This window comes from Dryobates pubescens, chromosome 4, assembly GCF_014839835.1.
Source record: "Dryobates pubescens isolate bDryPub1 chromosome 4, bDryPub1.pri, whole genome shotgun sequence".
Taxonomy (NCBI): Eukaryota; Metazoa; Chordata; class Aves; order Piciformes; family Picidae; genus Dryobates; species Dryobates pubescens.
Window position 1 is genome coordinate 22,114,654 of NC_071615.1, and position 22,719 is coordinate 22,137,372.

The 22,719-nt window shown below is 42.0% G+C and overlaps 1 protein-coding gene across 1 annotated transcript in view; it reads left to right on the top strand.

Annotated features, from left to right (window-relative positions):
* Nucleotides 1–742: 742 nt before the first annotated feature.
* CMC1 (C-X9-C motif containing 1) overlaps nucleotides 743–22,719 on the top strand; it is a 36,366-nt gene continuing 14,389 nt past the window's right edge. The window contains exons 1-2 of the mRNA XM_009898331.2: nucleotides 743–867; nucleotides 6,884–6,976. Of these exons, the coding sequence (XP_009896633.2) occupies nucleotides 783–867; nucleotides 6,884–6,976 (178 nt within the window). The 5' untranslated portion in view covers nucleotides 743–782. The remainder of the gene's footprint in view (nucleotides 868–6,883; nucleotides 6,977–22,719) is intronic.

The following is a 22,719-nucleotide window of genomic DNA, read 5'->3' on the forward strand; positions in this document are numbered from 1 at the left end:
ATCCAAACTTGCAGTCCTACCAGGGGCTGCACCCAGACAGAATCACTGAATGGTAGGGGTTGGAAGGGATCTCCGGGGATCATTTACTTCACATTCCCTCCCACCGCCCCCTAAAGCAGGGTCACCTAGATCAGTTTCAAATTGCACAAGAATGCATGCGGCAGGTTTTGAAAGTCTCCAGAATAGGAGACACCACAGCCTCGCCGCTGCATCACTCTGTAATCACTAAGGAAGTGATGGAATCACCATCCCTGGAGGTGTTTGTAAGACGCGTAGATAAGGTGCTTAGAGACATGGTTTAGCGATAATGGTAGGATTGCGAGCTCAAGGCGAGCAGTTGGACGTGATGATCTCAAAGGTCTCCTCCAACCTCAACAGTTCTGTTGTTCCGATTCAAAGTAACGAAGTTTTTCCTTATGTTCAGGTGGAACCTCCAGAGTTCTGTAAGTTTGCCTTGCGGCCCCCGCGGAAGCTGCTATTCTCCGCACCCGGACCTGTGGAAAGCCCTCACTGACTTCCCGAGTCTGAGCCTTCTCATTACTTCAGCCCATCGCCCCATGAGCGGGGCTAGGAAGCGCAACAGCTGAAACGCAGCGGCTACCACCTGTACCGCGGCGCCCAAAGCACCACCGCGCTGCGCATACACCCAGTCCCCGCGCCCCTCCGCCGGCGCAGCAGACGCACACGCCCTGCCCCCGCCTACTTCAAACGCCCTTCGCTTCTCAGGCGCTCGTCTTGTTTCCTTGCGCTGGGCGGGCAGAGGGTTTGGGGCTCGGGCGCGCATGCGCGGCAGGAGCTGGCCGCGCGCTGTGCGCAGCTGCCGGCCCAGTGTGAAGCCGCAGATGGAGCCTCCCCCTGGCGCCGCAGGTAGGGGTGAGCGCCGCGCGGGCGGGCGGCGCGTGGCGTTTCGCACGCGCAGCAAGGGGAGGGGGCCGGTGGCGGAGCGCCCCGTCTTCTCCCCACCCCTCTCCTGCCAGGGCTTCCCCGTAGCTTCCCACCGCTCCGTCACGCACGGCGGTGAGGAGAGTAGGCTGGACTCCATTCCCGGCGGGTGCTAGGAAGGGCCATCCTGAGTGGCTCGGCCGGCCCGCCCTCTGCGAGCACTTTCTTGGTGGGCCGGGACTGCCCCGACGCCTGCAGCGAGTCCTCGGCTCCCTCCGGGCAGCGCTTGTTCCGCCGCGTCCTTCCGCCCTGCCTTTAGCCGTGCCCGTGACTTCTAACGGGAAGATGCGGGTCGGTGGGGCGTCGAGTTGCCTGCGGAACTTATTCACCGCCAGCTGTAGCCTCCAAGGCTGTGTAACAGATCTAAAGGCAAAGTACCAAGGCTAGGTGAATCTTGCCTTTACGTTTCCAAGCTCTTGGCCCAGCATTTGCAGCCACGTATCCCTAGAAGTGAATTTAAGTCTTGTGTCCTTACACCCACGTAATAATCACCCACACTGTTCTTGAGGCAGGTGCCTTTGGCTGGGTGCGTTGGTTCTGAAAGGCCACTCTCCCGGCAGAATGAAATCAGTGAGACATCAGTATACCTGAACTAATACAGGGTGTTTAGACACCTGCAGATGGTGGTGAACTACAGGGGTTCTGACTACGCACTTCAGTCCATGTGGGATGTGGCTGCTGCTTCCAAAGTGAAAGGATGCTGGCCAAGATCAGGAGCTTAACTTCTGCTGCAAATCTACCCTAGGCCTGGAACTCCAGGCCCTGGAAACGAGGCACTTGCAGAGTAAGCAGGTTCTGGCTTTGTTGGTTCTATCATCTAAGCATTGACATCGTATTAATTTAAGAAAATATTATGAAACTTACTGCAGAGTTTAAAGGAGTGATTGTTCATCCATGGTGTAGTTTTGCATCACAGTTGTTCTTTGGAAAAGATCTGTTTATTGCACTAGCTTAATTCAGGCTACTGGGTGTGCAGTGTAGAGCAAAAGGAATGGCTTCTAATGGGAGGTCATCAGTGTTGTGCTTCCCTGTTTATATCTATAATGACATGTCCCTCCTAATCCATCTTGTAGCTGTATGTTCGTAGTGGTAGGACTACTGAAGATGTATTTGGGTACTTGCTATGTGACAGCAATACTGAGATTGATCTGCTGAGCAATGGCATTGCTCACTGACACATCTCTAAATTTGCTACCATGTTACCCAGTGTCTTTTGCTTACATCTCCTCAACCATCAGTCTCTGGCTGTTACAGCTGTGTTGAAAACCTCAGGTTGTGAACTGAAAGGAAAGATGTCTAAGTATGGTTGCAGAGAAACTGAAAGAATAGCTGAAAGGGGTGCGAGCTGCCTTGCTCCTATCAGAATGTGTTAACTCGGATACCCTGGTGCGGTAGTTTTTATGTCATCATTGTGAACTGTTTCTTGGCTCACATATAAGAAGAAAAGGGGAAGAATCAGAGTTTAGTGAACTACTGCCGTGACTGCTTCAGCCACAAATGTTTTGTTATGATTTTGTCAAGCAGTAGGGAGTGAGTATCAAGGAGTCTTCTGAAGCTCAAAATACAGAACCTGTGAATTATGTCATGATTTGCATGGGAGGAGTTTTGTGACAATCATTTTGGAAAGGAATTGTTGACTATGTCACTAAGTGATTATGCCCAGTAAATAAATTGTTAGATAAAGCTGTTGGCAGATGTTTATGTTGCACTGTTTTGGTTTACCTTTCTTCAGAGTGTGTGCTGCAGTCTGGCATTGAAATGATTTGTACCCAGTGCTTCCAAAACTGTGTAGAGTGCTGTTTCCAGTAGTAGATGTCATGGGTTATTAATTATCTCTTTCCTTTTTTTTGTTTTTACTGTGCAATTGGTTATAGCTGTCATGCTTAGGTGGTAATGCCTGTGCCCCTTGCCAGGGATTGACAAATAGGGTTACTGACAGTAGCTTAGATATACAGTACAGGTTTTGGTACCTATCTTAAACATTTTTTGGAGAGCTTAAAAACAGGCATGTTGAAAACTGGTTAAATAATTTTCATAAGCTACTTCAAAAGTCTGTTTCTTACTGTAATGAGGAAATACAGGTTGTTAAGTACAGCAGCAGTGTATCAGTGGAAGGAGAGAACTGGACTTGCAGAATGGTTGTGACTTGGTTCTAAGTGGCGTGGACAGTAGGACAGAGCTAGAAGAATATACTTCTTAATTTGTGTGTGATATTTGGAAAAGAAAGGTGTATGTTTTATTTGGAATGGAGTGGTTAAAAAGTGAGATATTCAAGCTCTTGAGGAGTTTGGGCAGAATTTTTTAAATTAACTTTTTATTTGTGATATACATTGTGTTTCTTTATCCTTTACCATGGAATTCTGAAAATTAGTAAACAGGTGTATGTAGTGCTGTAGCCATTGATTAGTGCTATTTGGCATGAGGGGAAATCTTTTGTGGTTAGCATCACCTCTCTTAATTACTGGGGGGCTTAATTAGTTGTTACGTTTTTTTCCTGTATCCCTTCTTCATCCACATGCTGTTTACTTTGTTCTTTCTATGTAGGTTTAGCACGTTACTCATCTCCTGTTTCTGATGCAAATTATTACATAGTTCTTGAGTTCCGTACTTATCTCTGTTTTATGGGGGTTTTGGGTTATATACTTCAAATAGTTTGTGATTTTTGCAGAATCTGTCTCTGTTTCTTAGTCTAGGTGGAAGGAAGGAGTAAATTCTTGGACAGAATCCACTGTTAATTAGAGATTGTACACTTGGGACTGGTTTCAGACAAGAGATGCTCAAGAGTTTAGATGTTGCACGAGAAGTATGGAACTCTCTATGTAGAAATCCAGTTGTATATATGGTGTTATTACAATTTTGTTGTGGCAGGAAAAAAGCAAACCAACAAAAGCCTAAATGTGTGTTTGGTTGCTGAAATACTGCTGCATGGTACCTTTAAGTAACAGAAAGTTATTTTGAGGATTTTTACCTCAGTGACCAAGTGAAGTGTTCAGAAGCTTTACAATGGCAAAACTAAGGTTCTCTGTCCTTGACCAGTCCACAGCCCTAGTTGTTACTGACTTCATTTTGTGTACTTTGCTGAAGTGTTCATCTGCAGTTGCCAGAAGGGGTTTGAAGTAGGATGGGGTGTTCCCCTTATAGGTAGTTTACACCCTAAGTTTTCCTAACTGTTAAGTCTGTTATACCTGAACAATAGCTCAGGCTAGACGTTAATGATCCTGTGTTACTTTCAGTAGCCAATATTAAGCCCTGGTCTGTAGTTAATTTTCAGGCCTTATAACTGGCTTTGCTGTGTGATCAAGAGTCTAAAACCATGCCATGTCAAAAATTTTCACTGGCAGCTTCAGGCTTGGCTTTCCTTACTACTCACTAGATGTATGAGCATTTGCAATTTGCATGTAACTAACAAAGAGGTGTTCCTTGTCAGGGCTGCTTTCCCTTTTCTTTCTCGATATTACAGACTGGACTTGCTGTAACACAGCCATTGTTCATTTCTAGCAAACAGGCTTGTCAGTTTTCTCATAATCCAGTACTGCCATATTGCAAGATCATGAGCCCCAAAGCAAAATGTAAGATAACAAATTCAGCCAGTGAAGAAGGTGAAAATTGACTTTGAGGTGATGATAGAATGGTGCGAAGTTAAAGCTTTGGAAATTTTCCCTGGTGTTGTCATCCTTGTACTCCATCTTAATTTAAAATTATGTCAGTATCAGATAGAAAGATCTCAAAATCTGTGACTTCTTAAATGCAAAGAAATGTATTTGTGTACATTTAAAGAAGAGAAAATGTTTGCAGTGTAGGGAAGCTGCACTGATCAGCCTCTCTTGCTTTTAAATGAGGGTTTCACTATATCATGAATATTGTTTCACTTGGATTATAGTAATTCTGTCACTTCGTGTTGCCCCTCTATACTTTAAAGCCTTAGTAGAGAGCAGAGTACTTAAGACTAGTTTGTATGCAAACACCTATGTGCAAATGAAATTACCAATCTCAGTAGCATTTCACATATGCATAAAGGTGTTTGCTTCTTATTCATCATCAGTCAGTTCACACTGGATGGTTTTGAGTGATAAAATACATAACCTTAAAAGGATTCTGAATGTTGGTTTTTGGTTGGTTGGTTTTTTTTTTTGTGGGACCAAGTTACAAAGCAGTATGCTGAAACTATTTGCCACTTTGGCTCCTTGAACCTCTTGGCAGTAAAGGCACAGGAGCCCCCTAACAGGACTGGGTACTCACAGTATTAATTACATTGATGCATAAAACTACAATTGTAAGGAAAAACCCCCTTAGATTTTAGAAACTGGAGTTCCTTTCTTCCCATGACTTTAGTGGATCTATCTCTAAATTAATTTGGTGTTAGAATAAGAAACATCTTTCATAGTGCAAATTAACAAACATTCAAAAGGAGGGGGGAAGTCTTTAATCTAGAGATTTTAATGTAGTTGAAAAAAAGGCAAAGGGAATTCATGGTTTCACATCATGGCTGTCTTGTGTTTTGGTGAAGACTTCCTTCTGAGGTATTGTTTCTTTGAAAGTTTTTGCCATGTATGAAATAGTGGACCTGATTAGGTTGGATTGATGTTCTCCTTGGAAGAACCTCTTGCTCTCCTGCTCTGTCCACGAACATCTTTTTCTAGCTGGTATCTGATATTGTTTGTATTTGTGCCTTGATTTTCTTTACTATTTTGTGTAAATGCTAGGGCTGTCAAATTCAGTGAAGTGTTTTGAGATCCTTAAAGCTAAGTCACTGTAATTGCAATGCAACCCACCACACTTGCTTGGAATCAAGGAACAACATTAAAATACTGAAGATGTCACAGTTGGCACTCATGAGTAGATACAGTACTGCCCAAACAGAATATCTGCATTTGAGTTATTGGGACAGATGGTTGCACCCAGCTCCCTAAAACTATGTCCTAGACCTTATACAATGATTTGAATTGCTTGTGCTTTTTCTTGTTTAAAAGCAGTGCATACCAACAAACACTTTGAAAAACTGTAGATGGGATTATCAGTGGTCTTTATTCCTGTTTCCTGTATGGCAGGAACCACTGTTGTAGTTCTCTTGTGATTCTTCATACTGGATAGTGCTGTATGTCCTTATGTGCTGCCTTCAGCATTTTCAGCCTCTGCAGATTTGACAACGTAGGACTGAAAAAGAGGGAGCTTGTATGGAGCACAGCTCTGTTGTGGTTCTGGTTGAGCTGATGTTAACACCAGTAGAGCTGCTTCTTGCTGTCAGCCTTAGGCCTCTTTCCTTTTGAATAATGACACCAAATTGGTTGCTTAAGCTAGGGTAAAACAAAACTGTTCAGTGCTAACAGGAGGGGGTACCTTTTTTGTTTGTTTATTTGTGCTGGTTTTGTTTGTTTTGTTAGAGGATGCCCTGGTCCTGTTTCCTGTCTAGCCTTGAGTCACATTCCTATCCACTTCTTCGTTTGTCAGTAGTGAGTGGCAGATCCTTGTGTAGGAGCCCTGTGCTTTGGTTATTGTAGGAACTATGGTTGTTTCTAGCCTTCTTGCCTGGTGGAAGAGCCCAGCTGACTTACTCAGCCCCTGAAGGCTTCTGTAATATTTGCTGTATTTCTATGTATTCTGGGGTAGGTATTGGTGTGTAGAAGTTTAGTAATTACCAGAACATTTGATAATTAGATCTAGTTACTCTGAAGTGTAAACCACCTGAAAAACACTTCTTTCACGTGTGAGTCAGGGGTTTTTTGTATGGTCATTAGGGGACTGTCAAAACTTCCCTTTTGGTTGCAGCTAGCAGCCCACCTACGTACCTGTATTCACACGTGTAGACCAGCTTAGTTTCTGCCTGATACTTAGTAATGGTTTTAGTATCTGGAACAATGCTGTGTTATTTCTGTTGCTTGACTTTCTCCAATGTATAGATTAAAATTGCTTTCCTGTTTTCTGTTTTTTTTAACTCTTGCAGAAAATTCTAAGCTGAGGCATGTAGAAAAAGATGTTTTGATTCCACAAATAATGAGGGACCGAGCCAAGGAGCGGTGTTCAGATAAAGTGCAAGGTAAGAATCAAATAGTCATTGGGAGATAGGTGCATTTGCTTTTGTGCCCTGAAAACAATAATTCTTTTTGAAGTCAAGTAATCTGCATTTTGTTCTTATTTCAGCTGGGATAGAGTTAATATTCTCCCTAGTACCTGGTATAGTGCTGTGTTTTGGATTGAGGACAAGAAAAATGTTGATGACACGCCGATGCTTTAGTCACTGCTGAGCAGTGTTTACATCAAGTCAAAGATTTTTCAGCTTCTTGTGTCCTGCTAGTGAGAAGGCTGGAGAGGCACAAGAAGCTGGGAGGGAGGGGACACAGCCAGGACAGCTGACCCCAACTGTCCAAAGGAATATTCCATACCATATGACATTATGCCCAGTATATAAAGTAGACAAAGTTGGCTGAGGACTGGGTAAGCATTGGTCATTGGGTGGTGAGCACAGTGCATCACGCATCACTTGTTTCTTCTTGGGTTTTATTTCTCTTTCTTTTTGCTATCTTCCTTTTCATTACAATGACAGTAATAATTATTAATTACTAAACTATTATTAAACTATTCTTATCCCATCCTGTGAGTTTTTGATTCTTCTACCCTTCTCACTGGGTTGGAAGCAAGGGGGAAAGAAGTGAGTGACTGCATGGTGCTTAGTTGCTGGCTGGGGTTAAATCATGGTGCTGTTCACTGTGAAACCAGTAGTAACACATATGTATCTGCCATGCTGGCTGCTTGGTGGTACAATAGAATAGAATTAACCAGGTTGGAAAAGACCTTTGAGATCGAGTCCAGCATATCATCCAACACTATCTAAACCATGGCTGTGGTCTGTTTTCCAGAATGACTTACTCGTGAGTACTGTGGCATTTAGTACAATAAATACAAAACTTTCTATATATCATTATAGGTTATGTGATGACAGAACAAGACAGTAGTTACTATATTCCTGTGTTATTTGATACTTAAATAAATGCAATTGTCTTATGTGAGCCCTCAGAGCCTCCTCATGTGATAAATTTAAGTACTCCGAACTAATTGCATCCTTTCTGTGCCCTAATGTTTTAATGATCCTTGCACACAAGCACACTTGTTATTAGGCAGGTGTTGAAACAGGATGATGCATTTCATTTTTAGCATGTTTTCATTATCTTTTGAAGTGTACTGGACAGTATCTCTTTAAAGTTGGGTATTGTCACATGTGACACCCAGCGGTTCATCTATTCCTGAAAGAAACCTGGAACTTTTTGAAGTACTAGAAAGATAGAGCTGCTTAAGCACAGGTTGGCCAAGAATGTTCCTGTAAGAGGGATGTAAGAATGCAGGGGAAAAAAAAAAAAGGGCCACAGAACTATTGCATACCAGTGGCATGCTTTTAGTAGATGCCACTTACTTCTTGTTGTCTAGATTGGTGGTCTCTAAACATTTTTGATCATGTATCCCATCAGTAAAAAATGCTGAGTGTGCAATCCAAGTACATTTATATTTATTTATAAATTATCTGCCTGTATGACTGTACTTGTATATTATGTATGTTCTAATACATAAAAAGAAAAATTTTAAAAGGGTGAAATATACATGAAAGAAACACTGCTTTGAAATAATAGTTGTTATTTTTGAAAGGTACAAAGATTTTCATGGTCCCTCTCCATATTATCATGAGTAAATACAATAGAACAGAATAGAATTAACCAGCTTGAAAAAGACCTTCGAGATCATCAAGTCCAACCCATCACCCAACACCATCTAATCAACTAAATCATGGCACCAAGCGCCTCATCCAGTCTCTTCCTAAACACCTCCAGGGTTGGTGACTCCACCACCTCCCTGGGCAGCCCATTCCAATGGCCAATCAGCCTTTCTGTGAAGAACTTCTTCCTAACATCCAGCCTAAACCTCCCCTGGCACAGCTTGAGACTGTGTCCTCTTGTTCTGGTGTTGGTTGCCTGGGAGAAGAGACCAATCCCCACCTGGCTACAACCTCCCTTTAGGTAGTTGTAGATGGCAATAAGGTCTGCCCTGAGCCTCCTCTTCTCCAGGCTAAGCAACCTCAAATCCCTCAGGCTCTCCTCATAGGGCTTGTGCTCCAAACCCCTCCCCAGCTTTGTTGCCCTTCTCTGGACACGTTCCAGCAACTCAACATCTTTCCTAAACTGAGGGGCCCCAAAGCAGGTGTGTGTTTTTCTGCTCTGGACTTTCTGTGTAATAGGAGGACTTGGGTTTCTTCATCAACATTTTCTGTGGCAGCAACCAGCACTGAAGAGTCTTGAGCTGTGAGTAGTGGACCATTTGCCATCAGCTTCGCCATGGTTTTTTCCTTCATAAATTTTAATGCAAAATGTTATCTTTCTTTTCTTTCTGTGATGTTAGACAAAACTAGACTTAGTTTTTTATTTTCTCCTGAGCAGATTTCTGTTGTCTATCTTTAGGAAAATGAGGCTTGTGGATGTATCCATCTCTCTCTCTTAGTTCTCTCACCTGTATGCCAGCTCTGATCAAATTGTGTGGAAGTAAGAGATTTAAAGTGAATAAATGCAATGCAGTTTTTTATGTCAAATAGTCAAGCAAAATGCACATGGATATTCTTAGTTAAAAAAAGGTGGGAGCATAATTTCAGCTATTTTGTTGTGCATTTTGTAATGTGGATGACGGGGAATGTGGAAGAGAGGCGAAACCATGAGAAATGAAGCTTAAGCAGCTTCCTGAACAGAGGAATTTATCATCTCTTAAATCCATTGTGAAATTACTCCTGGAATAAATTTGTCTTGTTAGTTAGTACACAGGGAAAGGTGTTAATCAGAGTAAATAAATTGTGGTTTGTTTTAGTACTTTAAACAAGCAATGAAAATGTCTGTGATTGGTTTTGCATGCTGCAGAGTGTACATGTGCATGAAATTGTGCTGTTTACACTGTGACATAGCTACTCAATTTGACTTGTACCTAAGGTAAGATTTTTATGTTCTTTGCATAGCTCTTTTGAATACACCTTTGTTTGATTTTTTTTTCCTTTTCTTTAGGAAGTTGTGGTGAAGGCATTGGTAATACAGGAAATAAAGCTGTTCTCAAAGTATGGGCCTTTACAATTTACTTGACGGTGCTAGGTTCATATGTGTCCCTATGGGGAGCCCCTATGCATTCAGCAGTGCTCTGCATGAGCATGGAGGTCCATCTGTATACAGTCCGTTACCTTAGCCTGCAGCTATACCACTTAGAGCTATGTGCTTATCAGAGCTAATAAGGCAAGTAGTGACAGCCTGTCCAGCATGTTTTGAAGAGCCATACAAGGAAACAAAAACCCCAGGGGTTAAAAACTAAAAAAACATAAGGGTTTTGTTAACTCAGGAGGTGACCCTGCTACCCCTAGCATGGTTAAGTGGTAGCCCAATGCTGCGCTTAGGTTGTTAGCCTACTCCAACAGCTTGGAGATGAAATAACCATGAAAATGTGGCCATCTGATAATTTTTAAGAACAAAGGACTCTTGTGTCTTGTAATATTTAATTTTGCATAAGATTATTTCAATTTACTTTTCCAGGTTGTTCCAGTATAGTTCTTGTGTGTTGCATGTTTCTCAAGAATTTAGTATATTTCATTTGCAGAATAATTTCTTTGTATTTAAGATTTTTTTGAAGCACCTTTCCAGTGAAAATGTATCTATTAGTAATTTTCTTAAGATAATAAACATGCTTTTTGTAAAACACTAGTTCATTTTCTATGACTGTTGTGTGTGTGTGCATATATATATATGCTTAATTTTGTTAATATTCATGCACCCTAGGTATGTGAAATTGTGAGCTTTCACAGGAGTGCCAAGTGTTACAGAAACCATGCAAACAAAAAACCCAACAGTGTTGTCAGGCAGCAACTTTTCACTGTATTTGCACAAACTATAACATGAGTTAATCTGAAATAATACCAAATCCATGTTTTTCTGTATCACTGTGTCCTTGACATATTAAAAGACATGCTTTCATACCAAAGTAGCTAAAAGCAACATCTATTTGCCATTCTTCATTCATTACTTTTCTGAAGTAATTTAAGCAAGCTGTTTTCCTTCAAAAATGTCAAGTTTTTTGCTTTCCTTTCCAGTTATAAAATTTAAATTTGAGTAAACCTCTTTAAAGCAAAATCATTGCAACTTTCAGGATCCTGGAGTTTAGTCTTTTTCTTCATAAAGTTTAGTTTATCAAAACTAGCTGTGCTGAGTTTTCTCACTGCTATGAAACTAGGGACACTCAGTTAAAAAACCAAACAAGTGCAAGAGCTTTTGCTTATCTTGATTGTATCTACAGAAATGTTTGTTGATTCTTAAAGATCACTTATTTTGCTGTTGAGAGTTACTGATTCTGAAACCTGGTGAGTTTAGAGGAAAAACTATGGAGCACAGAAATTCACAAACTTTACAGATTGTACCTGCAGCTCAGTGTGCTTTTTGAGTTACTTGACTTGGAAAATTAAAGCAAGAAGAGCTGACTTCGACCAGTTGTAGATCCTGAGAACTCAAAAAGGAATACTAGATCACTGAGTCAATCATGAAATCATAATTTTGTAGTAGTAGTAGTATCTATTTTTTGTATTTGTTGTGGTATAAAGCATTTCTGCCCACTTTCTGAAACCTTACAGCATTTTTTTCTGGGAGAAAAAGAGTCTTGCTCCAGAGACAAGTTTTAGTTCTAAACATTTTTCTTCTAAATTATGTTGTCTACTACTGTCTGATATGTGATCTAGGTTTGGGCCTTTTAAGGTTACATTTCAATAAGTGACTTGCACATGTCTTAGAATAGAATTAACTAGATTGGAAAAGACCTTCAAGATCAAGTTCAACCTATCACCCACCACCATCTAATCGACTAAACTATGGCACCAAGTGGCTCATCCAGTCTCCTCCTAAACACCTCCAATGACAGTGACTCCACCATGTCCCTGGGCAGCCCACTCCAATGGCAAATCACTCTTTCACCTCTTCCTAACATCCAGCCTAAACCTCCCCTGGTGCATCTTGAGACTGTCCTCTTGTTCTGTAGTGATGACTCCCTAGTAAGGGTCAAGGAAGGATTCAAGCAGGAAACTAAGCTAGGAACTATCCAGGGTGAATAGGTTAGTTCAGATCAGCTTGATTCTGCCATTAGGAGGACAATGAAGTAAGAGACACAATTTGGATGATTGAAGACTTGATCCTGCCTCTGATTCTGGATCTAAGAATGTGGCCATTGGTACTCACTTGCCCAGATGACAAGTTGTTTTTTGTGTTTTCTTTTTTTTAATGAGAGGGAGACAAAAGGGAGATGTTTCCACCTGTGCTGAGTTGAAGACCTTTGGAGAAAACTGTTACCTTGTTTCTCTTGGCAGTAGGAACTGTGTAATTAGTGCAGCTGGATTCACACTGCTGAAAAAACCCCTCCTGATACTTGTCAAGGCTTTAAAAAAATCCTTGGGAAAATGTGGCTGGAAAAGGACATTTCCAAGCAGCCACCATTCTTCCATTATCCTGTTTCCCCATTAGCCCTTTCCTCCTCAGGGCTCGTGTTGATACTTAGTGAAAATGATGGGATGCAACACTACTGCAGGCTTCTCTACAGTTGAGCATGACCAGTGTCAACCAGAGTTTTGATAATGTGCAGTTACTCAACAGTCCTGTCATTGACATTATCTCTGTCCCCCTAGGTGCCACCTGCTCTAGACCATGACCCTTACACCTGACATACCAAGGCCCGTGAAGCCAAAGAAATTTCTGATTGAGCTACCCGTGATGCTGTACATTTTAATGCTCAAGTGCACCTTTAGATATTCCTTCTACAAAAAAAAAAAAAAAAGGCTTGCTATATATACACTTGCTTGTCAGAAATGCAGATAATGAAATGCATGAAATACGTAGCAGCTTTCAGCTTGATGTTAGTCAGTGGTGTTGCTCGCTCAACTTTGTATTGCAAGCCACACTCTGTTAATTGATGCAAACCCTTGCTGAATGCTGGGGAGGATTCACCTGCTGTTACCTGCAGTCATGATTCTGAGGCTGACACTGGAAGATGCTAAGCCTGATAGCAGGAAATGGCAGCTCATAATTAAAATTGAGTTAGTTTTCTTGAAGGAAATAAAAGTTCATATTGCCATTTATAGCTTTGTTCATCTGTTTGGCCTCATTGTGAAAGTGTAGTTGTAACAAACTGGAGTTTAAAAATGCACATATTTTTAGGAGTGTCTGGTAATACAGTGATCTACTAATTGACCAGAGCAAAAAGGTCAAGTAGATGGCAAAAATCAATGAGTTCATATGACAGCTGGTCATTCTTTTCTTTTCAGTTGAACTGCTGGGACCATAAATTGCTTACGTGTGCTTCTGTGCATATTGTTCAGAGTTTGATGTAAAGATTGAGAGGATATATGGGACAAGTGATGGATTTTATGATTGGAATAACCTTCTCTTATGAGAATGAAGAAAGAAAACTTCCTTATTGCCTCAGTTTAGGAAGGATGTTGACTTTCTGGAATGTGTCCCCAGAAGGGCAACAAAGTTGGTGACGGGTTTGGAGCACAGTCCCTCAGTTTAGGAAAGATGTTGAGTTGCTGGAACGTGTCCAGAGAAGGGCAACAAAGCTGGGGAGGGCAAGCCCTATGAGGAGAGGCTGAGGGAGCTGGGGTTGCTTAGCCTGGAGAAGAGGAGGCTCAGGGCAGACCTTATTGCTCTCTACAATTACCTGAAGGGAGGTTGTAGCCAGGTGGGGGTTGGTCTCTTCTACCAGGCAACCAGTGCCAGAACAAGAGGACACACTCTCAAGCTGCACCAGGTGAGGTTTAGGCTGGGTGTTAGGAAGAAGTTCTTCATGGAAAGAGTGATTGGCCATTGGAATGTGCTGCCTGGGGAGGTGGTGGAGTCACCATCATTGGAGGTGTGTAGGAGGAGACTTGATAAGGTGGTTGGTTGCATGGTTTAGTTGATTAGGTGGCATTGGATGATGGGTTGGATGTGATGATCTTGAAGGTCTCTTCCAGCCTTGTCTATTCTATTCTATTCATGTTTGTGAGAGGAAGGTTAGTATAATACCTATCGTCCAACACTCTTAATCAACTAAACCATGGCACCAAGTGCCTCATCCAATCTCTTCCTAAACACCTCCAGGGATGGTGACTCCACCACCTCCCTGGGAAGCCCATTCCAATGTCAAATCACTCTTTCTGTGAAGAACTTCTTCCTAATATCCAGCCTAAACCTCCCCTGGCACAGCGTGAGACTGTGTCCTCTTGTTCTGGTGCTGGTTGCCTGGGAGAAGAGGCCAATCCCCACCTGGCTACAACCTCCCTTCAGGTAGTTGTAGATGGCAGTAAGGTCTGCCCTGAGCCTCCTGTACTCGAGGTTAAGCAACCCCAGCTCCCTCAGGCTCTCCTCCTAGGGCTTGCCCTCCCCAGCTTTGTTGCCCTTCTCTGGACACGTTCCAGCAACTCAGCATCTTTCCTAAACTGAGGGGCTCAGAAGTGTTACTGTCATGCAGTTGCCAGTCATTTAAATTATTTTAGATGTTTTGATAGTGTACAACTATACTTAGTAGCAGTAATAAATCACTGCATGCTTGCCCTGGCTTGCATTTCTCAAGTAAGATGTGAAATTTTTATATGATGTTCTAGCTTCTGCACAATACCTTTTATTTTGGAAAAAAAAAATTGATTCAGCTCCATATATTTCCAATGAACATTTACTCTCATCACATTTAACTATGTGAATTAACACAGTCTCCAGAGGGATTATGGTATATTGAGCTTTCCTCCAGCAAACTCGGCAGAGAGAGCAGCTATATGTAAATTACAGTTTGAAGAAATGAGATCCTAGATCTCATGGAGTTGTTTGGTTGGGTTTGTTTGTTTGTTTTTTTCAGTGATACTTACAGCATTAAGTACCCTAAGCTAATTTAGGGGATTTTATGGATTATAAATATGAGAGCATATAGTGTTGCTTGGTCATTGAAATTTAAATACTCTTACCAGTGTTAGGACTTTGAAGAAAGTGTTCAGAGAGGGAACTTACCTTGTTTGAGTGTATGTGTGTATATATACACATTATACACACATATATGTGCACACACATGTGCATATAAAAAATTTCTCCTTCTCTCCATGTAATTGCAACCCAGCTGATGGCAAGAAATGGGTCAGACTGCTAGCTTTACCACTGCAACATAGTTGTGTGAGTAGTGGTGTTTTGTTTTTTTTATGAGGGACTGGAACAGCTTTTACAGGGACAAAGAGAAATGAAATCACTTTCAATGAAAGAAAGAGGCCTCATTATAGCCACCAACAGCAGTTATTGACAGCTACACTTCCTATTAACAAGGAGCATTTAAGAGTTTGGCTGTTGGATCTTTGGACTTGATCTAATTTGCTAGCATTAATTAGTTTCTTTTGAGCACAAACACTTGGTGCTTACAGCTATAGATTTGGAGGACTAATTAGGACAGAAAATTGAACAGAATGGGGTAAGGCATTAACCTTCAACCATTACCAGCTGGGGCTCTGATAAAGACCACAGAGTCCAAATGCTCCTATTCATGCAAAGACTACTCTAATGAATATCAATTTCAGCTAGGTTGCCATATACTACAAGCACTGTCTTAATTTTGGTTCTCTTACCTGGTAGAAATTTTTATGTATAGACAAACGTTCAGAGCTCGTGGATGACATCCTCAGGAGGTTACCTGTGTTTTGTACAGTCTTTCAATCTGTTTTGTCCAAGTTAATTTTACTGGTTTCTGTTGAAGATCCTGAATTTCAAATTGTTTTCCCTGTCCAGGATAAATATATTATCATAGCATAGATTAATTACATTTTCATAGAGTTATAGAATGATCTGGGTTGGAAGGGACCTCCAAAGGTCATCTAGTCCAACCCCTTCTGCAGTAAGCAGAGGCATCCTCAACTAGATCAGGTTGCCCAGAGCCCTGTCCAGCCTCACTTGGAGTATCTCCACGGATGTCGCCCCAACCACCTCCCCACGCAACCTGTTAGTGTTCCACTACCCTGATGGTAAAGAACCTGTTCTTAACATGCAATCTAAATCTACTCTTCTCTAGTTTGAAGCCACTGCCTCTTATCCTATCACTGCAGGCCTTTGTAAACAGTCTCTCTTCATCCTTCATATAGGCCCCCTTCAGGTACTGGAAGGTTGCTATTAGGTCTCCCTGGAGCTTCCTCATTTCCAGGCTGAACAACCCCGGCTCCCACAGCCTGTCTTTGTAGCAGAAGGGGTCCAACCCCCTGATCATTTTTGTGGCACTTCTCTGGACCAGCTCCCTGGTCTCCATCTTCTGGGCTATCAACATGAGAGCCATGAGGAGAGGGGTTGCCGCTGAAGACTGAGGCAAAAATGTTGTTGAGAATCTTGGCCTTCTCCTCATCCGTTGTTACTAGTTCCCTGCTGTTGCTCATCAGGGGGGCAAGCTTTCTTTAACATTCCTTTTCTGGTTCACATACCTGTAGAAGCCTTTCTTGGTTTTCTTTTTATCTCTTGCCAAGTTCAGTTCCAGCTGCACCTCAGCCTTTCTCACCCTCTTCCTACATAATTGGGTAACATCCCTGTACTCTTCCCAGAATGTCTTGTGTTCTCTTCCATTTTCTGTGTAGTCCCAACTTGCCCTTTAGTTTGACCACCACATCATGGCTCAGCCATGGTGGTCTCTTGCCTTCCTTGCCCAGTTTCTTACACCTGGGGATAGAGATCTCTTGTGCTCTATTGAAAACATTCTTAAAGATCTGGCAGCTCTGTTCCACTCCCTTGTCCTGAGGGCCGTTTCCCACAGGGTCCTATTTACTAACTCCTTGAAGAGCTGGAAGTTTGCTTTCCTAAAATTTAGTCCTGACTATGATTCTCATTGGCTTCCTACCCCTTAGTGAACTGCACTAGTGCAGGATCACTGCACCCCAGGCTGCTTTTGACTTTCCTGATGACTTCACTTGCATTTGTGACCAACTGGTCCAATAATGTATCACCTCAAGTAGGACTGTTAATTTCTTGTCATCTAGACACTCCAGGAACCTCCTGGATTGTTTACAGCTATGTCCCCCAGAAGGATGAGAGCCTTTGATTGTGATGTCTCCTCGAGCTGGAGTAAGAAGGCTTCATTAATAGGCTCTGCTTCATCGGGTGGCCTGGAGTAGGCTCCTGCCACAAGGCTCCCTTTGTTGTCCTGATCCTTAATTCCTACCCATTAGCTTTCAATCTGCTCATGGTTGTTCTTCAGTGGCAGCTCTTCATACTCTATGCACCTCTTTACATAGAGGGCAACATCTCCATCCCTTTTTCCTCTCCTGTCGCTTCTGAGCAGCTTGTCATCTCCAATAGCCACACTGCAATCGAAGGATTCATCCCACCAAGTTTCTGTAATTGCCACTATGTCATAGTTTTCCTGTAGCAGGGTAGCTTCCAGCTCCTCCTGTTTGTTGCCCATGCTGCGTGCATTGGTGTGGAGGCACTGCAGCTGGGCTGCTGCCCATGTCACCTTCTTAGAGGGGCACCTCCTTGTTCCTCCAAGGTGTTTCATGGGAGCTACCCTATTACCTCAGAGGCCCCTGGCTTGCCTGTGTAAGACCTTGCCTTTGCTGTAGTGTTCACAGCATGCTTCAGGGCAACAGGTGGAAGATGCTTACTATCACCCTATCCTTCCAACCCTGGTGTGTCTTCCTGCCACTTGTCACAGACAATTTTGATATTATTGTCACTGTTTTCCACCTCAAGTGAAATGGCAGACTGTAGTCTGTCCTTAGGCTCATCTCTAGTGTGCCTGGTTTTAACTCTCTCCCCATTCGTTAGCAAATGCTGGTTTAAATATGCTGTATATTTTTGGGTTATTGTGATACATGGGTGGTATCCATGACAGTAGCTCTGACCAAGCTGACTGCTGAACAATAAGATGATTGCTGTTGAAGCTTTTTTGATGAGCTACAATTACTGTGGTGTTAAGTTGCTGATTCAGTTTTAGGAGGAGAACTGTCCTTTCAGACTGCAGAAAGGAAGTACTTCAACTGTATAGAAAGAAGGGAGGAAAAAAATTACCTTTTCCTTTTGTACCATTTCTTAGATTATTGGTAATGTTGGACTTGAACTGAAGATCCAAGATCAGCAGTTGATTCTATACCTTAGTCATTTCACTATGCCCTGACAAACTCCTCATTAAATTTGGATCACTCTTGTCTCTTCATGTAACTTCTCTACCTGAAAATTGCTTGCCCAGTGATGAGAAAAGTGTAAGAATTTCTTTTTTGATACCTTTTCTGCAAACTTGTTTTCTCCAGGAAGGACAATACTGTTAGTGACTTCTGTTAAAAAAAAAAGTCCCATTAATGACTTTTGCAAATTTTAGTGTTTGGATTATGTCCAGTGATGAGCTTTTTTGAGGCTAAGGTTGCCTTTTATGTGCTCTAATTATTTCCAGTTCGCCACTGGTAAACTCTGTACTGCTAGATTCCATGTACTGCTGGTTCCATGTGAGGTGAGATGAGGTCAGTTTGGCACAAGCTGTGAAAACAAATCAAACTTGCCTGTAGCTACTGATCTTGATGCATTTTATTGTATTTCAATTAGTCTTCAGAGAAGCACTTTTGCTGACTGTGAGGTGAGTGTCTGTAGGACAGCAGCTAGTGGATAAGGGTGATGTGGTCAGGTTGTTCTCCCAGTGAAAGGGAGAGGCTGCAGTGGTGGTTGTTGCAGACTTTTACTAATATCAGGTTTGTATCTTTTCCTGGGGTTTACAGTATTTGCCAATTCTCATAGTTTTCTCTCCCAATTGATAGGTTTTGATTCTTCTGTGTTACTTTTTACTGTCAGCAAGTGAGGGCATACTTGGCATTCTATAGGATGTTTTGTATCCATTTGTTGATGGTAGTGATAACCTACAGATCCCATAGCTTCTATCTTAGAATATTCCAGTATTGTATTGCTGTGGCATAGATGTACTTAATAATGCATTGCTAATGGCAGTACTTGTAACTTACTTAAACTGCATGTCCTTAGTGATGTATTTGAGTAGTTGCTTTGCAGTTTTGGATTGTAAACCCCTCTTAGGTACTGCATTCAGCAGGCTGGATGTTAGGAAGAAATTCTCCACAGAAAGAGGGATTGGAATGTGCTGCCCAGGGAGGTGGTGGAGTCACAGTCACTGGAGGTGTTTAAGAAGATACTGGATGGGGCACTTGTTGCCATGGTTTAGTTGATTAGATGGTGTTGGGTAATAGGTTGGACTTGATGATCTCAAAGGTCTTTTCCAACCTGGTCTGGTCTAGTCTAGTCTAGTCTGTCAGTCATCACTGTGTAAATAAATGGAAAACAATTCCAGAATTGTTTTCAGCAGCATGCTTTGAGATTGAAGAAAATGATATCTAATAAACCAGAGTGATCACATCCTGCAGCTTCAAATACTATACTTTTGTTGCTCATTTTTTTTTTCTCTCCTGCCTTTGGGGTTGTAATTTTCTACAGTGAGTCTGACAGCCCAGCCAGAATAATTCATAAGGACAATGATAGAAAGTACTTTATTTTTTCTGATGTAAATAAATCTTGCCTGTCATAATTTCCTCCTCTTGTTTATTTGCTTTTTGTTGGCTTTTGTTTTGAGTTTTTTGTTTGTTTGGGGTTTTTCTGTTTGGTTGGTGTGGGGGTTTTGTATGCTCCTTCTTACTGTAAATAAACTTTTTAACTTAGTGTGCCTTCTGTTCATTATTTAATAAACAAGTATAGTGTAAACATAGCTGGAGGGATCGAGCTGCTAAATATGGATGGTTTTGCACAAGCCATTGCTTTGTCCATGGTGCCTATCTTGGGCATGACTATAGTATGGCTATCTGGAGGGGAGGAGATGGTGCCTGTCTAGTGTGCTATTCCATTTCCTACCCCAACAATGCAGCTTGTACAAAGTTTGAGTGTACAGGGAGCATCCCTTCTATTTCTTCCCAGATTGTGAAATACCTCAATGAGGGAGATGTGTGAAAGCAAAAGTCAACATGATTGAAGAAATATGGCATGCTGAGTAAGACCTACTGTAGCAAGGCCAGCACATAGACTGTCAAGGATTCAGGTGGGCATATTCCTTCTGCTGTCAGGATGAAAATCTGCCAGGCTGTAATGGTTACATTCTTACAGTATTTTAAGACACTGCATTATTACCTTAATGTAGGCTTTGGCATGTATCTAGTTAAGGAACATAGACTTCTACTTGCTGCTTTCTGAAGAATATGGAAAAGAACATTATAAAAGAGTATGTATTGTTTGGAGTATTACAATCAGGTATTTATTCCATTCATTACTAAATAGTAATTAATATTTAATAGCATACTGATGGAGCTCAGAGCTTCTGTGTGCCTTCAATAACTTATATCCAATGTTCTGTATTTAAAATATTTTTTTATCTACATGTAATGGTGCTTCACTGCTGTTGAGTAATATTTCAGCTTTCTCTTTGTAATAAAAGTGCCCTCATGCTTTTGAAAACTATTTCTGATGTAACTGCTTGGGAAATAGAAAGCATATACATATATATGTGATGGATTGTATTATATGGATATATTTAAAACAGCTTGACAGTTTTAAGTCCTTTGTGGAGAGTGAGAATGGTGTGGAAAAGTCCTCTTGCTTCAGCTAGGCTGTTGTGTAAGTTGATTTTGATGTGCTTCACCTCTGGAGTAGCAATGAGTCTTCAGTTTTAAAACATCATATTGTTTGGGGAATCTGGCCTCTTCACTCTGCCATCAAATTCATCTAAGTATTATTTAGTGACTGGGCATAAACTTTTGAGAAACAATTGATGTTTGGCAGAAAATGCTTATTTTGGGGGGTTATAATTTACTAATGTTTGCAATTCTGTAGAAGGAAGATATTTAATAAGGAGATACTAACTTGTGCTTTAGCTGTATTCTTCCAACAGACTGGTAATCTAGATTAATAGTTCTGGTTTCATCTTTTTGTCTTCTTCTCTTGCTATTTAGATATCAATTCAGGAAAATATGATATGTGATTTTTTTTCCCCTTTCTTTTTTTTTGCCCAAGTTAAATACCGTAGTTCCATTCTCCTCTGGATAACCACTTATGTATTCAAATGTGCATTTATCTACCTGAATTTAATTAGAGTCTTAAAAATACTGCTGTCTCTGGAAAACAGCTGGATTGGCAAAGCTACAGAACAAAGTTCTTCTCTAAGGAAGTACTTGAGCTTAGAAAACCAGTGCAACATTTCACAAGCAGTTCTGTTAGTACATCCTAGCTCTGATCTCATGGTCTTACCCAGGGCTTGTAGTTCACAAAAGTAGAATAGCATAGAAAGGAGTAGAATTAACCAGGTTGGAGAAGACCTTCAAGATCATCAAGTCCAACCTGTCACTCAACACCATCTAAGCAACTAAACCATGGCACCAAGCGCCCCATCCAGTCTCTTCCTAAACATCTCCAGTGATGGTGACTCCACCTCCTCCCTGGGCAACATATTCCAATGTGAAGAACTTCTTCCTAACATCCAGCCTAAACCTCCCCTGGTGCAGCTTGAGAATGTGTCCTCTTGTTCTGGTGCTGGTTGCCTGGGAGAAGAGACCAACCCCCACCTGGCTACAACCTCCCTTCAGGTTCAGGAATAAGGTCTCCTCTGAGCCTCCTCTTCTCCAGGCTAAGCAATCCCAGCTCCCTCAGCCTCTCCTCATAGGGCTTGTGCTCCAAATCCCTCCCCAGCTTTGTTGCCCTTCTCGGGACGTGTTCCAGCAACTCAATATCTTTCCTAAACTGAGGGGCCTAGAACTGGACACAGGACTCAAGGTGTGGCCTAAACAGTGCTGAGTCCGGGGGCAGAATGACTTCCCTGCTCCTGCTGGCCACACTCTTCCTGATACAGGCCAGGATGCCATTGGCTTTCTTGGCTACCTGGGCACACTTCTGGCTCATGTTCAGCTTGCTATCAACCAGTACCCCCAGGTCCCCTTCTGCCTGGCTGCTCTCCAGCCACCTTGACCCCAGCCTGTAGCAGTGCATGGGGTTGTTGTGGCCAATGTGTAGAACCTGGCACCTGGATGTGTTAAATCTCATGTGGTTGGACTCTGCCCATCTGTCCAGCCTGTCAGGGTTCCACTGCAGAGCTCTCCTACCTTCTAACAGATCAACACCTGTCCCCAACTTGGTGATGTCAGCAAACTTACTGATGATGGACTCAATCCCTTTGTCCAGATCATCAATAAAGATATTGAACAGGATGGGGCCCAGTGCTGATCCCTGGGGGGACATCACTAGTGACTGGCTGCCAGCTGCATGTGGCACCATTCACCACCACTCTCTGGGCTTGGTTCTCCAGCTAGTTCCTAACCCAGTGTAGAGTTCTTGGAGGTGCTGTTTGTTCCACAGCTGATGTTACTTACCTCCTTTGTCCTACTGGTTGAGCTGCATGCATTTCACGTAAGATGCAAATTTTAACAGTGACTGCAACCACTTCATGTGAAGTGAGTAGAATTCCCTGGCTTCTAACATAATATAGTCAATGCCTTTGATTACAAGGTTTGTATACTAAAGTTGAGGTTGTGCCACGGGCTGTGGGCATCCATGTAAAGAGGTAGTATGATAGTAACCAGTGTTTTGTGTGACCAAACCCCAACTGATTGTGCAATAACCTTTTATTTGTGTGTGTTATGTACTAATGGTTCTCCAGTGCTCAAGTCTCTAAGCTGTGTCTGAGCTTGCAGCAAAAATTCAGAATGATCACTTGAACCAATGAGAGGGGATGAATCTGAATAAGAAACAGTATCTAGCCTTCCTT